Raw genomic sequence first — 20,018 nt, forward strand, 5'->3', positions numbered from 1 at the left:
GTGTCACATGCAGAAGCTGAGTCTTTATTACAAAAGAGCAGCGTTATCCGGGGAAGAAGTCACATACCAGGGTGTTTGTAATAAAATGACAAAGCAGATGCCTTAAATAATTTACCGAAGGCAGAGATGGCTGAGAGCAGGGTTGCCCCTCCCCGCACCCACCAGTGCCCTGAGCTAAGCACAGACGGGGATCCATGGGCTGGAGGGGCCCCCAGGGCTCTGGTGGGGACTGCAGGGATGGCAGCTGGGGTCCCCAGGGCCCGGGCAGCTCCCCTCCTGGGAACACAGCTCAGAGTTTCCAGGACCTTTGGGTGCCAGAGCTCTGTGATGCAGCCACAGTTGACGTGTGTGTGGGATGATGCATTTCCGAGCCTCATGGGGAGGAGTGTGACCGAGCATCCCCGCATCTCCCTCCATGTGACTTGGGCTGGCGGGCAGTCACCGGCAGGTCATGAGTGGTCACGTGTGGTCATGGGCGGGTCACAGGTGGTACGAGCAGGTCACGGGAGGCCACGAGCAGGTCCAGGCGTGGCTGGGGCAGGAACAGAGCCCCTGAGCAGCCCACACCCCCTGAGCCCTCCCTGGGAGCGCGTGGGGACACACAGATCCTAGTACGAGGGCATGGTGGCCGAGTGTGGCGGGCTCCATGCCATCCAGAGCTCCCTGCGTGCCTGCCGCTGTGCTCCAGACAGGGGAGGCGGGGGCACCATCGTCTCCCCCCGAGCCCCGCCTGCCACCCCGGGAACGGGGAGTTGGAAGGTGGCTCCTGCTCCTCGGGGGCCTGCTGGGCCGGGCTGGGGACACGGTCGGTGAGGTCAGCGGCTCTGGCTCCGGGCAGGCAGGGAGTCTTGCACACTTCCTGCTCTGCAGGGCCCATCAACTCTGCAGGGTTTTCCGAAAAAGATCCTGTTTGTGCAAGTGTTTGTGCAGGTGTTTGTGCGTGGGGGGGGGAGGGGGAGGAACCAGGAAAGATGCCTGGGAGGAGGGTGTTACCTGAAGGCACGTCCTCAGTCACGGATGAGAGACACGGTCATGTCACTGCTAGAGACGGGGGCCGGGGGAGGGGGTACAGGTCAGGTGCCATTGGTGCTATAGGGCAGGAGGGAGCCTCCCGCCACGTGCTCAGAGCCAGCTGGCTGCCCGGGGGCCCGTGGTGCCCACTGTCTGAATGGGCAGCGTCCACTGCACCCAGACAGCCACGCACAATGAAACTTTTGATTTGATCCCCGGAGGTCTCAGAGGAGTGGGTGAGGCTCAGCGAGGGGTCGGGCTGAGGTCACACGGCCTGGGGTCACAGAACAGGGGTCAGAGGCCTGCCTGAAAATGCCAGCTCACCCCTCTGCAGCCACAATGGCCTCGTCCAGCTCTTGGGACAGCTTCCGGAGGTGCTGAAGTCCTGCTCCCACGGGCTCTAGGTCACTGTCAGACTCGCTGGAAGGAGGAAAAGCCACCCCCAAGACTGGTACCCAGGCCCCTTGGTGGCACAGAGTGGGGAGATACCCTGGGAACAGTTTGCCAACCCCACCCCCTCCCCCCAGGAAGCGACCTGCCCACGCCCTGGAGTACCTGCAAACAGAGGGCTCGAGGCCCATAAGGTCAAGGGCAGGTAACCTTGCAGGGCAGGGGGGAGCCCTGCTGCCCCCTTGGAATAGGAGCCTCAGCCCCCAGGTGGCTTTAGAACGTGCTTTTGGGCTAAGGGTGGTCGGGGGTGGCTGTGGCCCCATCAGAGCCCAGCGCACGTCTTTGACACACAGGGAACTAAGGCCCTGGGGACACACCCCAGCTGCCTGGGCACCCCCACTAGCCGCGGCAGAACACTGTCCTCCTACCTGGGGGAGCACAGGGGCTCCGTCGATGAGTAGGGGCTCCGGAGGGCAGCGTCCCTCCTGAACCGCCGTCCTGGGTAGGCACGTGGGCCCCCGTGGGCAGAGGGCCGGTGGCAGTCCTCCCAGGGGCCCAGGCTCAAGTAGGCGGGGACGGTGCCAGGCAGTCGGCCGCCCTTCTGGCTCAGGCTGTGCGCTGGGGGGCTGCTGCCCTTCTGTGGCCCTCTCCGCCTCCTGGCCTTCACCTGGGTCTCCACCAGCCACCTGGTGCCGCTTTGGCAGGACTCCTGGATCCTCTGTGACAGATGCAGGGAAAGGTGAGCAGAGACAAAGCAGGGGTGAGCTACCCCGGAGTCTCTGGGCTGCAGACACCCACAGCTCCGAGCCTGGGGGTGGTGAGGATGGGTGTGGATGAGTCCACGGGAAACAGGCCGCTGTAGGAGCCTGCTCGGAGCCACCCAGGGAACGAAAGCCTTGGCCACGTCCAAACCCTCTTCCGGGACCTGTGACAACCCGTGATGACCCATTGACGACTGTGGCACGCACAGCAGGCCCACATGCCTGGCCTGGCCTCCAAGACCTGCCTCCGCCCTCACATGTGCATTCACTGTCCATGCAGGTGCAGGTTTTTCCTAAGGGGCTGGGAACCCCTCTGGGGCCCCCACTGCCCCGGGGAGCAAGCCCCAGCTCTTGGGTCTCCCGTACCCACCTGGGGGGCTGTGAGGCTCTTCTGGCCCAGAGCGTCTGCCCTGGAGGCCGGTGTCCAGGGGTTAGAACGAGACCTGAGTTGCATGTGGTGAGTGGCATGGCCATGTCAGACCCTCTCATTCCATGGCCCCGGGCCCCAGGAGGAAAACCATCTTCCCAGGGAGGGATGAGCACTGGGGCTTGGCTCAGAGACCTCCCAGCAGAGGGTCTGTCCGCAGGTTCTCGCCTGTGATTTCCAATCCCCAATCAGACCCCAAGGGGATACTCCCTCCATTGTCTCCTTGGGCTCTGTCCTTTCTAGGTGACACCATCTCCCATTTTCGGGCTGGAACACCTGTTCACCTGAAGAGCCCACAGGTACCTCACATCTACATGTGACATCTTCATGCCATGTGTGTCACACAAATCCCTGCAGACCTGCCTTTGGAGCCCCTGTGAGGCCAGACCCCCAGGCCCCTGCACCCCTACCAACCAGCTGAATGGCGGGTCCTGCTAATCGGGCCCAATTCTAATGCTGTTGAAATCCTCCCCATTGACTCTTGGGAGAGTCTAAACACCTCCAGCCTTGGGACCCCTGCCCTCCCCTCCCAGGGACCCCTGCCTTCTCCCTCATGGGGGACCCACCCCTGCCTTCCCCCTCCCCAGGACCTCTGCCCTCCCCCTCCCCAGGAACCCCTGCCCTCCCCTCCTGGGGACCCCTGCCCTCCCCCTCCTCTCTCTCTGCCCTCTGGCCACACCCAGATTTCTCTTCTGTGCCTCCTTCCTCCCTGGATGTGGACTCACACTATTTCACTGCCCCTCTGCAGGTGATTCCGTGGTGGCCCCCTCAGGAAACCCCACTTCCCTGTCATGCCCTGGTGTGCCACCCTGTTACTACGCAGGTTGGTCACCTTGCACGGTGGGGCCCTGGTTCCTCTACGGCAGCGTTTCCATTCACTCAGACCACTGCTAGTTGAGCCCAGGCAAAGCCAGCACTGGGGTGCAACCACAAAGCCCGACCCCCACCTCCCGGTGGCCTCCTCCGGGGCCCTCGCAGGCACCGGCCGTCTGGCACCCGGGAGGCCCTGGGTGAAGGGACAGTTCGCATCACCCACATTACCTGGGACACAGCACCCAGTGCGTTCTTAGCAGAGCGAGCCGCCGCCTGGAGGCCCTGCTGCCCTGGCTCGGGGCTTTCCAGGCGTTTCCAGGAGGGCCCCGCCCCCAGGTTGAGGCTGACCGCTCGCAGGGGCAGCCTCCTCTGGAACTGTCTGCACAGGGAGCCCAGGGCCCCGCAGGAGATGTCTGGATGGCCAGCGGCGCGCAGCACCACCTCGGGCTCCTGCAGCTGCTCTCGGTCCTGCCGCCCGGAGGCCCCCACGCCTGGCCACTTGGAAGCCATCGGCCTGGTCCAGCGTCTGTTCGGCCCACCAGATGCTGGGGAGGAGGCCAAAGGCAGGTCAGCAGGGCATCCCGGGCCCCAGTGCGCACAGGCTGCTCGGGCGGGCGCGGGGGTCCCTGGGGTGCTTCCTGGAAGAGGGGTCACTCTCCTGGGAGAGGCGTAGGGTGGACAGCAGGCCGGGCCTTCCGGGCTAGGGCTCCCTCCGCCGCGCTTTCGCGCCCCTGCCCGGACCCCGCCATCCATTTGCATCTCGCAGTCCCCAGACGCCCCCACCCACCTGCGCGCCCGCCCTGACCCAGCCCCCCGCCCCGGCCAGGCCCGTGGGGACCGAGGCCGAAGGGCCGCACTGACCCAGGGGCCCGCCGCGCCTGCCGCACGCCCGCACCGGCTCCGCGCCCACCCGGCGGGTTTGAAACTCCGCGCGGAGCCGCCCCCGGGACCGTCCTCGCAGCTGATTGGCCGCGGCCCCTCAGCCCGGGCTCCGATTGGCCCCCGCGCGCGCGGCCGGGAACGCCGGCCTCCCATTGGTTGGCTGCCCCATTCCTGCCCCGGCCGCCCCGCCGGGTGGGCTCGGGGGTCACGCGCCCCGCCCGGAGAGGGCGTCTCCTCGGGGTTGCAGCGCCGCGGAGCGGAGTCTGCGAGCCTGGCTCGGGTCCCCAGACGCACCACTTGCACTCGGGAGCCTGGAAGGTTCGGGAGGGCGGGACAGGCCGCGGCACCCCCTCACCCCTGGCCTCCAGTGCAGCCCCCCAGACAAGCAGCATCCCAGCAAGCTCCGCACCCTGCCCTCCCTCTTTCCCGCGACCTCAGGGCAGCCCCCCCAGCCCCTGCTTCCAGGCTGCTGACCTCTGGGGGGTGTCTCCGCCAGCGCCCCCCTTCCCCCTTCGTCTCTCTGTCCCCTGTTGGATGACCCCACCCGTCGGCCTTAGAGTCCCCTCTCCCCGCGGCTGGGGCCGCGCGCGCGCCCCCAACCCCACCCAGCGCTTCGGGGATGGCTTCAGAGGACCCTCCTCGCAGCCAAGGAGTAGACGGGGAAACTGGAGTCCAGGGAGGCCAGGCTGGGCTGGGCCCCGGTGGGCTTCAGTTTGTGGACGGTAGGATTCCCGGTGTCTGGGACCCGGGTCCCTGCGCCCCCTCCTCAGATTTAGGGCGTCAGTGACCCAAAGGACCAGCGATGGCACCTCGTGCCCTTGACCGCTCAGGCCTAAAGAAGAGGCCAGTGGAGCAAGACTCTGCGGGGTGGGGGCGAGGGGGTCCCGGCGCAGAGGGGCCAGCACCCAGGGCGGCACCCCACCCTCAGGCCTGTCAGTGAGACAGACGTTTCCGGAGACAGGACTGCACCCTGAGTGCTGCGCTTTGATTTTCGGGTTTGCTGTTTCACGGCCGGACCCCGCAAGCCGCCGCCGCGCGCCAGGGAGGCTGCTGTGCCCGCAGGCCCCGCTTTCCCGCGCGGAGGCCGAGTGTGGGCCGCGGAGGTCGAGGTGGGCCGCAGGGGCCGCACAGATCGGGGCAGTTCTCGCCTTTCCCCCGTGACACAGGAGGGGGAAGCAAGCGCGGTCATGGTCGGGGACACGAGCTCGCCGGGCGAGGAACGCGAGGACGGCGGGGACCAGTGGGCTCCCTGAGCTGGGTCCTGGGAGCGTCGCAGGGCAGCCCGCTCTGTCCAGCCCCTACGGCGAGCCCAGGACTGAGGCGGTATTTTCATCGTCATTTCGGGGGACAGCACTGGCACAGGAGGGCGGCTGTCCCTCCAATCCGGGTACAGAGTCCGCGCGGAGCCCAGGCCCGGTGGTGTCTCTGGCTTTGCAACCTGAGCGCGTGGGCTTTGATGGCGCGACCTCCTCAGGTTTGAGGGGCGTGGAGGGGGCTTGCCTGGCGCGTTTGGGGCCTCCCACCTGGTCCCTCGGAAAGTCCCCCTGCCCCAGCAGTGGCCATGGCAACGTGGGGAGGAGGGAGAAACGTTTTCTTGTGAATGAGAAGCTCTCCCTTATCCTGTGCGGGTGCAGAGCTGGGGGGGGCTGCGGGGGTGGAGTGGGTGAGGGTGGGGCTGCGGGGGGGGGGGGGCTCCTAGCTGGGGAGGGGGCACAGGGGCTCCAGCTCCTCCTTGTAAGGAAAGAGCGCCAGTCCCAGGAGGACGCTCTCGGGGTCCAACCGTGGCCTCCACCGGAGAGGAGGAGAAGGATGGAGGATGGAAGGGGGCCTGTCCCACCCTGCCCCACCCTGGGGGCTCCAGGCCAAGGGCAGTAAGTCCAGCAGTTTCCGGACCCTGTGGGATGCTCAGGGCTGGAAGGAGCAGACCCTAAACATGTGAAATGCCAGGACCGTGTGGAGCTCGGGGTGAAGAAGGCGGGTGAGGGACAGAAGACCCGTCCCCAGCACCACCTCCCCCCAAGGCTGTCGGGTGGAGAAGGAGCCGGCGCGGATCCTGAGGCCCTGCAGAGCCTTCAGTGGGCTCGAGGAGCGGTGGGCATAGACAGCTCTGTCTTCCTGGGGGCCGTTAGGAGGTTCGTCTGGGGGCCCATGTGGAGGCAGTGGCCCGAGCATCTGGCCGCAGCCCACTCCCACCTCTGCCCACGGAGGGGCCAGATCTATCAGCTGGACCCCGGCAGTGCCCAGTGCCTTTGCACCTGCTACAGGGGAGGAAGCAACCATCGCTGGCAGCAAAGTGCCTGACACGAAGGGTCTAGTATAGTGCGTATGTGAAAGCAAACGGCCATGTAACCGTCATGGTGGCGGGGACAACAGGGCCAGAACCCTGGGAGCAGCCCCCACCCCGCGTGACTGCCCTCCTCCTCTCCCCCTCCTTCCGCCTTTGTGGCAATCACTTTTGTTTTCTCTGTACTTGCCACACCGAGATGCCCATCCCTGCGCCCTGTGCATTAGGACCCTCGAGGAGGGTGAAGCAGAGGCCACGACCCCTGTGCCCTGTGCCCTTGCCCCCCAGCTGGGAGGGCACCCGGAGGGGCTGGACCCTGGGGCTGGGTGTGGGGGCTCAGGCTGGGCCCCCCCTGTGCTGATGGCTCCTGGGGGGGTCCTGGAGGGGCTGGGCCCCTCAGCTTCCTAGGGGGCGCAGGGGAGGGGATCTTCCAATCTCCGTGGGGAAAACAGGCTTTTGGAGGGTGGCAGACAGCTGGGGGCACCAGTTGGGATGGGAGAGGCAGGGAGAGCCCTTTGCACGGGGGAGGGGGGCTGACGATGCAGTGTTCCCCCCCACCCCCACCTCCGCCCTGGGGCGCCCCAGTGTCAGTGTGCGGTCACGGGGAGACAGGCCTCAGAGCCCCTGCACCGCCGCTTCCATTGGCCGCCAGGTGGCGCCAAACACCGAGCCTTGAAGGCATTGATCCCAGGGGCCTGGAGGTGCTGGCAGGCCCGCTGGTGGTCTGTGCCTGGGTCCCAGGGCTCAGAGACCCCTGAGGTGAGACCCTCCAAAGGGGGGCGCAGAGCTACCCCACAGCCCGCCCCTAGTGCCCCAACTGTCTCCAGCCCTGTCCCCTCCCTTGACCCGTTTCAGAGCCCCCAGAATCCCTGCTTCTCCCCCCTTCCCCCCGCCCCGTGTCGCCTCCTCTGGGGGGGGCATACAGTCTGGGGGGAGAAGAGGAGGAAACAGGAAAGAGGGGAGGCAGGGATGGGACTGGCGGCAGGGCCTTGACTGGGCCACCAGGCACCGCACGGTTGTGCCCTACCCATCTTCTCTGGAAACGCTCTGCTCGGGAGGGGGTGTCAGGAGGCCTGGCTGCGGCTTAGGGCTTATTGTCCCACCCAGGGGGGCAGGGCCAATCCCCACACCAGGTGTCTGTCCCTGGGGAGATTACTGCGCCCAAGCACACACCTCCCTCCATCCCTGGCCATGGATGCAGCTCTGCTCCTGAATGTGGAAGGCGTCAAGAAGACCATTCTGCACGGGGGCACCGGCGAGCTCCCAAACTTCCTCACGGGGTCCCGGGTGAGTGGGCTGCTCTCTGTCCAGGGGGGGATCCCCCCCACCAAGCTCCAAGGCAGCCCTTCTGCGTCCCCACTGCGCCATGGGCTTTGCCAGAACACGGCCAGGTGGGCAGCCCAGGGTCATTGGCACCTGGGCATCAGGGAGGCTCTGACATGCTGCCCGTGCCCTGGAAAGTTCTGATCCTGTGGGGTCAACTGTGGGGCACATGGTGGGGGGCTCTGGGGATTTTCTGGAGCCCCGAATGTTGAGTGAGAAGCAGAAGCCCTGGGAGTCTTGGTTTCACCCATATGTCTCTGATGGACATCCCTGGACGGCGGACTGGCTGGGCCCAGGGCCTCCAATCTGGGGCCTCTGGAAGCAAGGACTTCCCCACTGCAGTGCCACTGCTGCTGCTGCTGCCACTGCTGCCACCAGAGAGGGACAGGGTCCCCCAGGAGGGGCTGTGTGTGGGTGGCGGGGGGGTTGCCCTGCGGTGAGCTGACTGAGCAGCCCTGTGAGTGCCGGCGGGAGCCTGTCTCAGACCAGGGTCCCCTCCCTTGGTGATCAGGTCATCTTTCACTTCCGCACAACGAAATGCGACGAGGCGCGGACAGTGATCGACGACAGCAAGCGTGTGGGCCATCCCATGCACATCATCATCGGGAACATGTTCAAGCTGGAGGTCTGGGAGGTGCTGCTGACATCCATGCGCGTGGGCGAGGTGGCCGAGTTCTGGTGCGACTCTATTGTAAGTATGTTGCCTGCCCACACTCGCCGCGGCCTCCTGCGTGGGGGGCCACCTGCATCGCTCCCCCCGCTGCCACGCTGATGGTGAAGAGACCCTCAAAACAACATGCTCCCAAACCGACAGCCCGTGTGGTGGTGGGGTCCAGCGCTGCCCCCTCGCCCCCCCCCACTGCGTGTGCAGCCATCAGATCCCATGGGACTTTGCCTCCCCGCTCCGTGGCCCACATGGAAATGGCCGGACCCACTGACGTTTAAATGAACGTGTCCTACACAAACCCTGACATGTATAGGAAAGTCAGCAAAAGGTACAAGGAAGCCCCCTGATGACCCCCCTCTCACGGCAGCCACCTCACCTGGGACCCAGGCCTGCTTCCTGCACCCCTGCTACTTTCCTCCCTCACCCCACATGGTTTAGGTCACGCCTCCTCATGTCCACAAATACTAACGTGTACGTCTGTGAAATATTATCGGAATGTTCTCAACATCATGATTGATGATATTAATGGGGGGATAGGTGATGGGGTGGTGAGCGAAGGCCTCTTCTAGAATGTGCTGGAGGAGTTCCAAACACTAACATCCCTGTTTCACTGATGAGGACGCATAAGGGGCAGAGAAGGGAAGTGACCTGCTGTGGGTTAAACGGGTTAAGAGTCAGGGTCAGGGGGATCTGCAGTCCCCTCACAGCTGACCCAGCCTGGCCCGCCGCCTCCTCCCTGGCATCTTGGGTCACCTGCACACACCAGGTGAGCTACGTCTGTTCACTACCGGTCCTGATGGTTTAGCAAGAGGTGAATTGTGTTGTGATGAGCAGTCTTCAGACAATGGCTTCCTTGCGGTGTTGGGTCCTTTGAGGTGATATCTGCCGGCTTTGCTTATGGGAGGACAGACTTTGTGGCTCTGACCTTGGGGCCACGTGGTAGCTGAGGCTCGGCCTGGCTCGCAGGCTGGCAACCTCGGTGCTGTGGTGACCACTGCGTTTCTGACAGCCCGCTGTGTCCCCTCCTGACCCACGCGTGCACACATGCACACACGCACCTGTATGCACTTACCGCAGCCGTTTATCCCGCGATGTACCCCCCTTTCTCCATCTGCGCACCTGGGAACCAATTCACCCTCCTGTCCCCTCGACCCATGTTATTCATTATCCAGTCTTGGCGTCGCTACGCAGCCGCCTGTCCTGTGCCTGCTGCGTGTCTGTCTGTCTGAAAACACTCCCTGGGCACCAGCTTGGAACCGGGCTGTATGTTAGGAATGTAACATGGGGATCCCTGGGTGGCGCAGCGGTTTGGCGCCTGCCTTTGGCCCAGGGCGCGATCCTGGAGACCCAGGATCGAATCCCACGTCGGGATCCCAGTGCATGGAGCCTGCTTCTCCCTCTGCCTGTGTCTCTGCCTCTCTCTCTCTCTCTGTGTGTGTGATGACTACCATAAATTAAAAAAAAAAAAAAAAAAAAGGAATGTAACAGACCAAGCTCTGCCCTGGAAGGAACCCAGTCCTGTGGGAGGCATGCACGCTCAGGCAATTTCAGTGCAGGGCAGCTGCACATATGGGAGGGCAGGCCTCTGTGGGGCCATAGGCCATGGGCAACTAGCGCTTTAGGGTCTTGAGGAATCATCTTCAAGATGCTGTTGGACTGGGTATTGGAGGGTGAGTAGGAGTTCTCCAGGTCTACCCGCAGGGAGAGAGGTGGCATCCGGGATGCTGGTCTGTCTGCAGGATTTTGTGCTGGAGCCCAGGACTGCGAGGCCAAGGGTTGCAGACTCAAATTCCACGGGGGGCCAGGAGCTCTGGCTGGCCGCAGATCATCCGCCTGGTCCAAATGGGGCCGCTGGTCCTCAGCTCTAGCCAGATGCCGGGCATGCGGTCGGAGGTCCTGAGCTTTTAGGATGAGCCAGAAATCTGAGTCCCTTGGCATTTGAATGTTGGTTACCTAGTCGACCAGGACTGCACACATGAAGGATAGGACAAAGGCAGACCTGAAGAATGTGGTCTGTGACCAGCTTGTAGCCTCCAGTGTCAACACAGCCCTGTACACAGAGCTGCACTGGGACCTTGAAGCCCAGGAGAGGCGTGGGGATCCCAGCGCCCCTGGCCCGGCTCATAAACTGGGTCCCAGTCCCTGGGGCTGGAGCCCCACGCGTGGCTCTGCTGTTCTGCCCACCCCTGTGCCAGGCAGGTGGGCTGGGTTGGAGCACAGGACCAGGCCTGCCCTCCCCGCCCTCCTGCTGCCGCCCAGTGGGCACAGGACTCAGGATCTGTCCCTGGCCTTCCTCCTCCTCCTCTTCCTCCAGCACCTGGTGCCCCCCGAGCCCTCTTGCTGCCCGCCGTTCTGCTTCTCCTAGGATGCAGGTGTCTCTTGCCCGGGCAGCCACCTGACCCGGGCCCTGGCTCAGTGCCCTTTTTGGGAGGCAGGCCTGCGAGCTGGAGCTGGGGGCCGTCCCCTCCCCCTCCTGCCTGCCACCCCGGGTTGCGGGGGGGGGGGCTCTCCCTCCCTAGTTCAGCCTCGATCCCTGTGGCATTAACGACCATCTGGTGGCTTCTGTCAGGAAGGAGCCTCGAGCTGTGTTCTGGGCTAATCCTGGCAGGTGGGGGGGGGCTGGGCAGGCTGACCTTCCCTGACTTAGGGGATGCACTGAGTGGCTCCTGCAGATGCCTAGGGGGGCCTGAGACAGGCTGTCGCTGACCCCGTGCAGGCGGGGGGGGGGGGGCTCTCGGAGACAGCTTGTGGATGGGGAAGCGGAGGCCTGCAGGGCTAATTTCCCCGCCCCTGTCCACCCAGCCTGGAGCAGGGGTGTATCTGTCCCACCTCTAACCCACGATGGCTGCACTGGGACAGGTGCACACACAAGGGTGCAGCCCAGGCTCCCTGCTCATCCCCAGTAGCACCAGCAAGAGGCCAGTCCAGCCCCTGGAGCTGCCCCTCCCCCCACAGCCCAGAGACCCCCCCCAGGCTCCAGTCTCCTGGGGGACAGAAGTATGCCAGGGCCGAGCACGGGCACCATGTGTCCTCCACAGGCATGCTGCAATCCGGGCTCTGTGTTCCCAGCTGTGCGACCTTATGCACATTACTCGGTCTCCCTGGGCTCTGGGGTGCCCCCCTCACTCACCCTCTGATGGGAACAAGTGCCTCCCTGGCCAGGTCACTGAGAGACGGGCAGCTGTAGCAGGAGGAGTTTGCCAGGGGCACAGGCACCCACAGTTCATAGCAGGGGTGGGCAGGGGCGGAGAGCAGGGGGGCCGGGCCGGCTCTGAGCACAGGGGCCCGTGCCATCCGCTGTCTCCCCACCAGCACACAGGAGTCTACCCCATCCTGTCCCGGAGCCTGCGGCAGGTGGCGGAGGGCAAGGACCCCACTGAGTGGCATGTACACACGTGCGGCTTGGCCAACATGTTTGCCTATCACACGCTGGGCTACGAGGACCTGGACGAGCTACAGAAGGAGCCGCAGCCCCTCATCTTCATGATAGAGCTGCTGCAGGTGTGCCCTGGGGTGGAGGGGGGTGCAGGGGGCGGTCTCAGCCCCAGGGAGCCTGGGTTGGGGGGTGGGCAGCGGGTGAGCAGTGGCCTGGGGCATCACCTGCCTTCTCCCTAGAGCATGAGACGGTTCACGAGCCACACCCTTGTTTGTGGGGTGGTGGGAGAGCATCAAGCCCGGGTTGCGAGTCAGTTGATAGCCAAGGATGAGGTTCCGCCTGAGGGCTACGTGGGTGAACTGATAAATAAGAGAACTGTGTCCATAAAGGGCCTTAGTGGGCCTGCTCGGACAGTTGTGCAGTTTGCACACTGCACAAGGGCGTCACCTCTAAGGACATTATAGACTTTGTACACCTGAACCTTTAGGGTGACGCTTTTCTGGCAGTTGGCAATAAAGGGTCTTGTTCTGGACAAACAAGTATGGTGACTCTTCTGAGTATTCAAAGTCTGATGTTGACAAGGGCCATGTGTTCCTAACATGCACAAAGGTGCTGCTTTAGCACAGGCCCCAGGCCCAGGGCTCCATCCCCTGTGTCTGTGGATGGGCCCAGCCCACGGGCTCGTGCTGCTTTCCTACCCCATGGACCATGCAGAGGCCGCAGGGGGTGTGGGTAGCCAGGGTCCCCGCCTCACCACAGGCTCCTGGGGCAGGTGGAGGCCCCAAGTGAGTACCAGAGGGAGACGTGGAGCCTGAACAATGAGGAGAAGATGCAGGCGGTACCCATCCTCCATGGAGAGGGGAACCGGCTCTTCAAGCTGGGCCGCTACAATGATGCCTCCACCAAGTACCAGGAGGCCATCGTCTGCCTGAGGAACCTGCAGACCAAGGTTGGGGGCACTGCGGGGTCGAGGGGCAGTTGTGGGGTCGAGGGGGCGGAGGGGGCGGCTGCGGGGTGGGGGGAGAGGCTGCGGGGTGGGGGGGGTGACTGCGGGGCTGGGGGGGCAGGCAGGCCTGGCTCACGACAGGCATCCTGCCCCCTGCAGGAGAAGCCCTGGGAGGTGCAGTGGCTAAAGCTGGAGAAGCTGATCAACACCTTGATTCTCAACTACTGCCAGTGTCTGCTGAAGAAGGAGGAGTACTACGAGGTGCTGGAGCACACTAGCGACATCCTGCGGCTTCACCCAGGTGCGAGGCGGGGACAGGGGCAGGGTGGGGCGGGACGGAGCGGGCAGGGGCAGGCAGGTGCGAGGTGTGGAACGGGGTGGGGGGGTGGGGCAGGTGCAATCAGGTGCAGTGGGCAGGTATGGACAGAACAGGAGGGTGCACACAGGTGCAAGCAGGGCAGTGTGGGGCCTGCGGGGGGCGGTCCTGCTCAGACACCCACCCGCTGGGACTCCCACCAGCCGCTGGCCCCTCCCCACCAGCAGGTGTTTCGTGCGGAGGTGAGGGCTGTGCTGGGTCCCGGCCGCCCTCCTCCTGGACACCGGGCACTGGTTCACTGCTCACCTCGCCTGGTCTGGCGCCTGGAGCAGCCGCGGGGGCAGGCACGCGGTGGGGCCCAGAGCCCTCGGGGAGCCTGTGGGGGAGAACATGAGCAGGGTCCCCGCGAGGGACAGGAGTGGGTCCAGAATCGTCCCCGTTTACTGTCCAGGCCGTGGCTCAGGGATACGGAAAAGTTAAGGATCACGGTCAGGGCCAGGAGTTTTGTGGGCAGGTGAGGCCTGGCCTCCCGGGGGCTGCCTTCAAAGCTGGGCTGATCCCCTTCAGGAATCGTGAAGGCCTACTACGTGCGCGCCCGGGCTCACGCGGAGGTGTGGAACGAGGCCGAGGCCAGGGCGGACCTTCAGAAAGTGCTGGAGCTGGAGCCATCCATGGGGAAGGCTGTGCGCAGGGAGCTGCGGCTTCTGGAAAATCGCCTGGAGGAAAAGCGGGAGGAGGAGCGGCTGCGCTGCCGGAACATGCTGGGCTAGGGTGCAGGGGGCCTCCCCTGCCTCCCCAGCCTCCCCTGGACTCCCCCTGGCCTCCCCAGCCTCCCCTTACCTCCTCTGACCTCTCCTGCCTCCCCTGGCCTCCCTCAGGCTCCTCTGCCTCCCCTTCCCTCCCTGGTCTCCCCTGGCTTCCTCCAGCCTCCTCCTGCCTTCCCTAGGCTCCCTGGCATCTCCTGGCCTCCCCTTACCTCCTGTGGCCTCCCCTGGCCTCCCCAGCCTCCCCTGGACTCCCCAGCCTCCTCTGGTCTCTCCTGCCTCCCCTGATGTCCTCCATCCTCCTCCATCCTCTCCTTGCCTCCCTGGCCTCCCCTTACCTCCTCTGGCCTCCCCCAGCCTCTCCTAACCTCCCTCAGTCTCCTCAGCCTCCCCTTGGTTATTTCTGTAGCTCCACACCCATCCTCTAGAAGAGCGTGGGCCGGCTGATGGCACTTCCTCCCCCACCATCCCCACTGCTTACGGACACTGCACTCCTGTAGCCAAAATCCTGCGTTGTGCTCCGTCCTCCCTTGTCTGTCCTCCCTTGACTCTAAATGAATGAAACCAATAAATAGAGTAAGTTCCCCACAGGCCCTGCGTGGTGCCGTGATTGCTGTTCTGAGGCCCCGGCCCCGGGCCCCAGGGTGAGGCTGCTCCAGGTGGTGCAGGGTGTAGGGGTGCCCCGCCCCCTTGTGTGGCAGCAGGAGGTTTGAGGTCTGAGCCCCCGCCCTGGGGAGGACAGGGGCCCACGGGTGCTGGGTTCTGCCCCTGAGGTGCGAGGCCGCAGGGCAGGAGGCAGGAGGTCAGCCCTGGGGGACGCCGGGAGCCGGGGAAGCCACAGCAGGACTTTCCTGAGGTCAGTGAGGCTCTCCCCCAACACAGGACCCCCAGCAGGACTGAGGCGTGAATGTGCCCCCGACCCTGACGCGGTGGGAGCTGCCCTGGCCTTGGTGCTGAGACCGCGGTGGGTGGGTAGGCAGGCGCTGCCAGAGACTCTCACCCTGCCACAGAGTCCACGGCACCCCCCATGCCATGCGGTCCGGGGACTAGGGTCAGCCACATATGGTGACACAGGGTCCCGAGCCCCCGACTCAGCCTCAGCCAGAGGCCACCTCTACCTCTGGAAGCCTCACTCTCCTCATTCCTCCCTGGTAGTGTCTGCCCTGCCAGACATACTTCTCACCCTGGTGTGTGTGCACATGCGTGTGTGTACATGAGAGAGAGGGAGGGAGAGGGCAGGAGGGAATGCAAACCCTGCAGCCTGCCTGTGGCCCTTACACAGCCTCCAGGGAGGTCCCACTGGCCATGGGGCAGGTGGGGACAGGAGGCCTGGGGACATGGGCAGAGCATCCCGTCCTTTGCAAGGGCCCAGTTTGCAGACGGCCAGCAGGGAGCATCGGGAACAAGGGGCCAGGGGTCCCCGGGCGGAGGGCTGGGGCCTGGACCTGGTGACAGTACTCAGTGCAGTACTTCCCCACGAGCCTTGACCGCCTGCCCCATGGGCTGCTGGGACTAGGCCTCGGGCCGCTACAATGATGCCTCCACCAAGTACCAGGAGGCCATCGTCTGCCTGAGGAACCTGCAGACCAAGGTTGGGGGCACTGCGGGGTCGAGGGGCAGCTGTGGGGTCGGGGGGGCGGAGGGGGCGGCTGCGGGGTGGGGGGAGAGGCTGCGGGGTGGGGGGGTGACTGCGGGGCTGGAGGGGCAGGCAGGCCTGGCTCACGACAGGCATCCCGCCCCTTGCAGGAGAAGCCCTGGGAGGTGCAGTGGCTAAAGCTGGAGAAGCTGATCAACACCTTGATTCTCAACTACTGCCAGTGTCTGCTGAAGAAGGAGGAGTACTACGAGGTGCTGGAGCACACTAGCGACATCCTGCGGCTTCACCCAGGTGCGAGGCGGGGACAGGGGCAGGGTGGGGCGGGACGGAGCGGGCAGGGGCAGGCAGGTGCGAGGTGTGGAACGGGGTGGGGGGTGGGGCAGGTGCAATCAGGTGCAGTGGGCAGGTGTGGACAGAACAGGCGGGCACTTAGACACAGATATGTGCACACATGCACATGCAAGCACACAGGCATGCACACACATACAAGTGCACATATGTGCACATACACATGTGCACACAGGCACAATGCAAAAGGACACACATACATGCACATGTCTGTATGTACATGTGTGCACATATGTGTGTCTAAGTGCATCGCATCTCTGTGTGCACATATACATGCATACATGGTGCACTTCTAATGTGCATGCATGTATGTGTGCCTGTGCCCATGTCCATGTGTGCCTGTGTGCATGTGCACCCGGATGTCTGCACACAGATGTGTACACGTGTGCACACACATGTGCACTGTGTGTACGTGTAAGGGAGAAAAGAAGCGGGGAGAATGGACGAGGCAAAGTCTGACCAGTGAGGCATCTGAGAGGAGGGGACCTGCCAGAGACATGTGCCAGCACTCACCCCCAGTGACCCTATGGGTGGGGTCATTATTGTCCCAGTTTTCAGATGCAATGGGGAGGCTGGGCTCTTATAGGTGAGGGCAGCTGAGTCAGTGACTAGAAGGAACCTGACCCATGGGGCAGAGACCTCCCGCAGCCCATGTCCACCTCACCCAGATCGCTGGGATTGCAGGTCTTGTCCTCCCCCGTGTGGGTGTGGAGGCAGCGGGGGGGGGGGGGGCTTTCCAACGCCCCCTCGCACACTTGCTCTCTGTGCACTTACCTTTCAGGTTTGCTCTTCTTTTCTCCTGACAAATCCCTTTGCTCGGTTCCTGGACTGGGAGCTGCTCCGACAGCGTCTCTGTGCCAGCGGTGGCTCTAGGACCGGCCACGCAGACCCTCCTTCCAGCTCAACATCCAGTTCTGTGGCAGCTGTGGGGGTGGGGACCCCCGCTGAGGAGCAGGGACGCGGCCTCTGGGTCACACCCAGAGCCTGTGAATACGTGAAGTTACATGGTGCACGGCAGTCAAACCTGCAGATGGAACTGGAGTTTGCCAATGAGCTGACCCTGACATAGGGGGACCAACCCAGAGCATCTGGCGGACCATGGGGACCACGAGGGTCCTAGACACGGAAGAGGGAAGAGGAGGCCCGAGTGAGGACAGCGTGACAGGGACCTTGCCAGACACTGCTGGCCATGAAGGTGGAGGCAGAGGCCACATGCCCGGGGACTTGGGTGCTCCCCAGAAGACAGATTCACCCCCAGAACCTCCTAGAAGGAGCCCAGCCCTGCCAACCTCTATATTTTAGCCCAGTGAGACCCATTTTGTGTGTCTGAACTCCAAGGCTGTGAGGTAGTAAGTGCCATGTTGTTTTAAGCCACCTTGTTGGTGGGAACCTGTTATGGCAGCCAGGACCGTGGTGTATGTGCAGGCGGCGGGTCCAGGGTGGACTGGTCAGCGACACAGGGGCAGACTCCTGACGGACAGGCACATCCCTGAGCTCAGCTGCCACACCGGGAGGTCAGCAGCAGCGCCCAGGGCCCTGGCGGGGCGAGGGGATCACCAGAGCGTCTCCCTGCAGGTCCTACTTCTCTGTAGGCCAGAGACCTGGTCTCTGCATCCACCCTCGTCTTCCTTTGCTCCGTCGTCCTCCACAATATACTTCACCTCTTCTGTGTGAGTCCCAACTTTCAACCTGTTCACAATTGATACTCTCGGGGGAGCCCGGAGAGTCCTACCCATGCTGCCAAGACCTCAGTCAACGAAGCCAGCTGGCCCCATTGTTTTGTTTTTCTTTTTTTAAGATTTTATTTATTGATTTATGAGAGACAGAGAGAGGCAGAGACAGAGAGAGGCACCCTTTATTTGATGAATTCGGTCACTACTTCAGCATTTTATTTTCCTTGCAGGGAATGGGAGGTCGGGGTGGTGGGCCCAAGGTTGTTCTTCCAGGCTGGCACCTTGAACTCTCAGGCCCAGGATGCCATGGGGTTTGCAGAAATACTAAGTAGCCAGCTTCTGTTTCTTTGTTTACAATGTTCTGGGTGCCAAATGAGGTCTTCAGGATGTTTGAGGAACAAGCAGCTGGGAAGAAGTGTTAGCAGACCACCTGCAACCTACTCAACCCAGGGGCGCCCATCCATCTTCATTCTAAAAGAATGAGGCCCAGAGACTCCTGAGTGGCTCGGTGGGTGAGCATCTGCCTTTGGCTCAGGTAGTGATGCCAGGTCCTGGGATCGAGTCCCACATTGGGCTCCCTGCAGGGAGCCTGCTCTCCCTTTGCCTGTGTCTCTGCCTCTCTCTCTGGGTCTCTCATGAATAAATAAAATCTTAAGAAAATAGAATCCTCAACTGTTCATGTTACAGATTCTTAGATCCAAGTCTTCCCTCCCAGCCCTCTACTCCAGGGATCTAAACGTTTGTTCTTTGGGGGGGGCGGTGGAGTGCAAACGATTCCCCTTTGCCTTCGCAGTAATCAGGGGTCTCTGGCTTGGATTCACGAACCCACCCACAGAGGATGAGAAGCCCCTAGCACCCAGCTCTGTGGAGGAGCCTGAGGACCTGGGTGCGTCTCCCACCCAGCAAACCCGGGAGCTGTCTGTGAGCTGGGTCGGCACTGGGCAGAGGGGAGTCAGGAGAGACAGAACCTGCCTGCCGCGATGCCTCTACGGATTTTGTGTCTCTTCCTCCAGCGCCTGGTGGGGCGCTGCTTCTCACCTGTTTGAGAACTAAGAGCCTCAGAAAGTGAGCGCGTGGCATAGATCAGATGCAGCTGCGTTTTCCATTTACACAGATCCTGCTTCCTCCCGGGCTGGAGCCGTGTCCCTATGGCTGCCCAGCTCCCCATGGAGCGTGGAGCCTGCCACACACAGTAGGCACTTGAGAAGTGCCAGCTGAACATAACTCAGTAGCTCAGTGCCCAGGCTCTCCTGTCACCAAGACCTGTGCTGCCCTTCCATGGAGGAGGGGGATAGGGGATGCAGGAGCGGATGCGGGGGTGACATGTGACTGAAAGGACTGTTCCTAGGCCCTCTCCTTACCCCTCAGCCCCCTGGGAGCAGGGGACGAAATACAGCCCATGTGCAAACCTGGTATGCAGTGTCTTTATAAATAAAGTTTTATTGGAACATGGCTATTCCCATCTGCTGCTTGCCTTTGCAAGTAAAGTTTTGTTTTGTTTTTTTAAGATTTTATTGATTTATTCATGAGAGACACAGAGAGAAAGGTGGAGACACAGGCAGAGGGAGAAGCATTCTCCATGCGGGGAGCCTGGTGCGGGACTCGATCCCAGGACCCCAGGGGTCACACCCTGAGCCGAAGGCAGATGCTCAACCACTGAGCCACCCAGATGCCCCATGAGTACAGTTTACCGTCATTTGGTCGCACCCATCCTTTCAGGTCTCATCTGGACCTGCTTTCCCACGACGACAGCAGAGCTGAGTAGTTGTGACACGGGCATCCTGATGCACAAAACCTGCAACACGTGCAGTCTGGCCGGTTACAGAAGAAGCTGGCCGAGGCCTGCCTCAGAGGACCGTGGGACACAAGGTGGCAGGAACTGGGTCCCCGAGTCTTACATGGAGGGAGGTTGTGGCCACCAGGAACATGCATGCACGCTGGACTCTTCCGCAGGTGGGAGGGGGTCTTTTGGGAAGAAAGGGAACTTATGTTTTAGGGGCTCTCCCACTGGTGAAGCCTCAACCACTGGCCAAGCAGTCTGGGGATGTGCTACTGCTCCAGTGACAGCCTCCTGACTTCTGCTTCTGTGTCTGCATGGGGCCGGCTCCCAGCTCACTGACCGGCTGCGGGACGGAACCAGGGGCTTCGGGACAAGCCTCAGGTGCCTTATGTGTTTGAGGAGGGTCACTGAAGGGACACACAGGGCAACTGGGGGCGGGATGGTGCTGGGAGGCCCTGGGGATCTGGAGCTGGATGGGGACCGTGAGTGGGCTGGGTTGGCATGGATGGGCCCCAGGCCTGGCAGTAAGTGGACCTAACCTATGGGGTCATTACAAGGAACCCAGCTGGGTGGTGGATGCGAGGGGATGCTGGTGCTGGGGGCCCCGGAGAGCAGCGTGCTGGCTCCTCATGCCAGGGTGGGCAGGGGGACAGCAGGCTG

At 63.1% G+C, this 20,018-nt stretch overlaps 2 protein-coding genes across 3 annotated transcripts; one reads left to right on the forward strand and one right to left on the reverse strand.

The window, feature by feature from the left end:
* Positions 1-3: 3 nt before the first annotated feature.
* On the reverse strand, positions 4-4,306 carry PIMREG (PICALM interacting mitotic regulator). The gene is given in 6 exon segments (NM_001357196.1): positions 4-906; positions 994-1,041; positions 1,336-1,431; positions 1,830-2,119; positions 3,631-3,947; positions 4,264-4,306. Coding segments are annotated over 4 exon segments (702 nt in total). The 5' UTR covers positions 3,913-3,947; positions 4,264-4,306; the 3' UTR covers positions 4-906; positions 994-1,007.
* Positions 4,307-6,013: 1,707 nt separating this feature from the next.
* AIPL1 (aryl hydrocarbon receptor interacting protein like 1) lies at positions 6,014-14,095 on the forward strand. 2 transcript variants are annotated; one of them, XM_038536452.1, is made up of 6 exons: positions 6,014-7,855; positions 8,403-8,582; positions 11,871-12,059; positions 12,707-12,883; positions 13,040-13,181; positions 13,764-13,966. In XM_038536452.1, exons 1-6 carry the CDS (start codon positions 7,760-7,762, stop codon positions 13,964-13,966), a joined length of 987 nt encoding a protein of 328 aa, XP_038392380.1. In that variant the 5' UTR covers positions 6,014-7,759. The 2 variants fall into 2 exon arrangements, with proteins under 2 accessions (XP_038392380.1, XP_038392379.1); XM_038536451.1 differs by lacking the exons at positions 6,014-7,855; positions 8,403-8,582 and having other exon boundaries at positions 11,246-12,059; positions 13,764-14,095.
* Positions 14,096-20,018: the final 5,923 nt, after the last annotated feature.

Source organism: Canis lupus, chromosome 5, assembly GCF_011100685.1.
Source record: "Canis lupus familiaris isolate Mischka breed German Shepherd chromosome 5, alternate assembly UU_Cfam_GSD_1.0, whole genome shotgun sequence".
NCBI classification, from domain to species: Eukaryota; Metazoa; Chordata; class Mammalia; order Carnivora; family Canidae; genus Canis; species Canis lupus.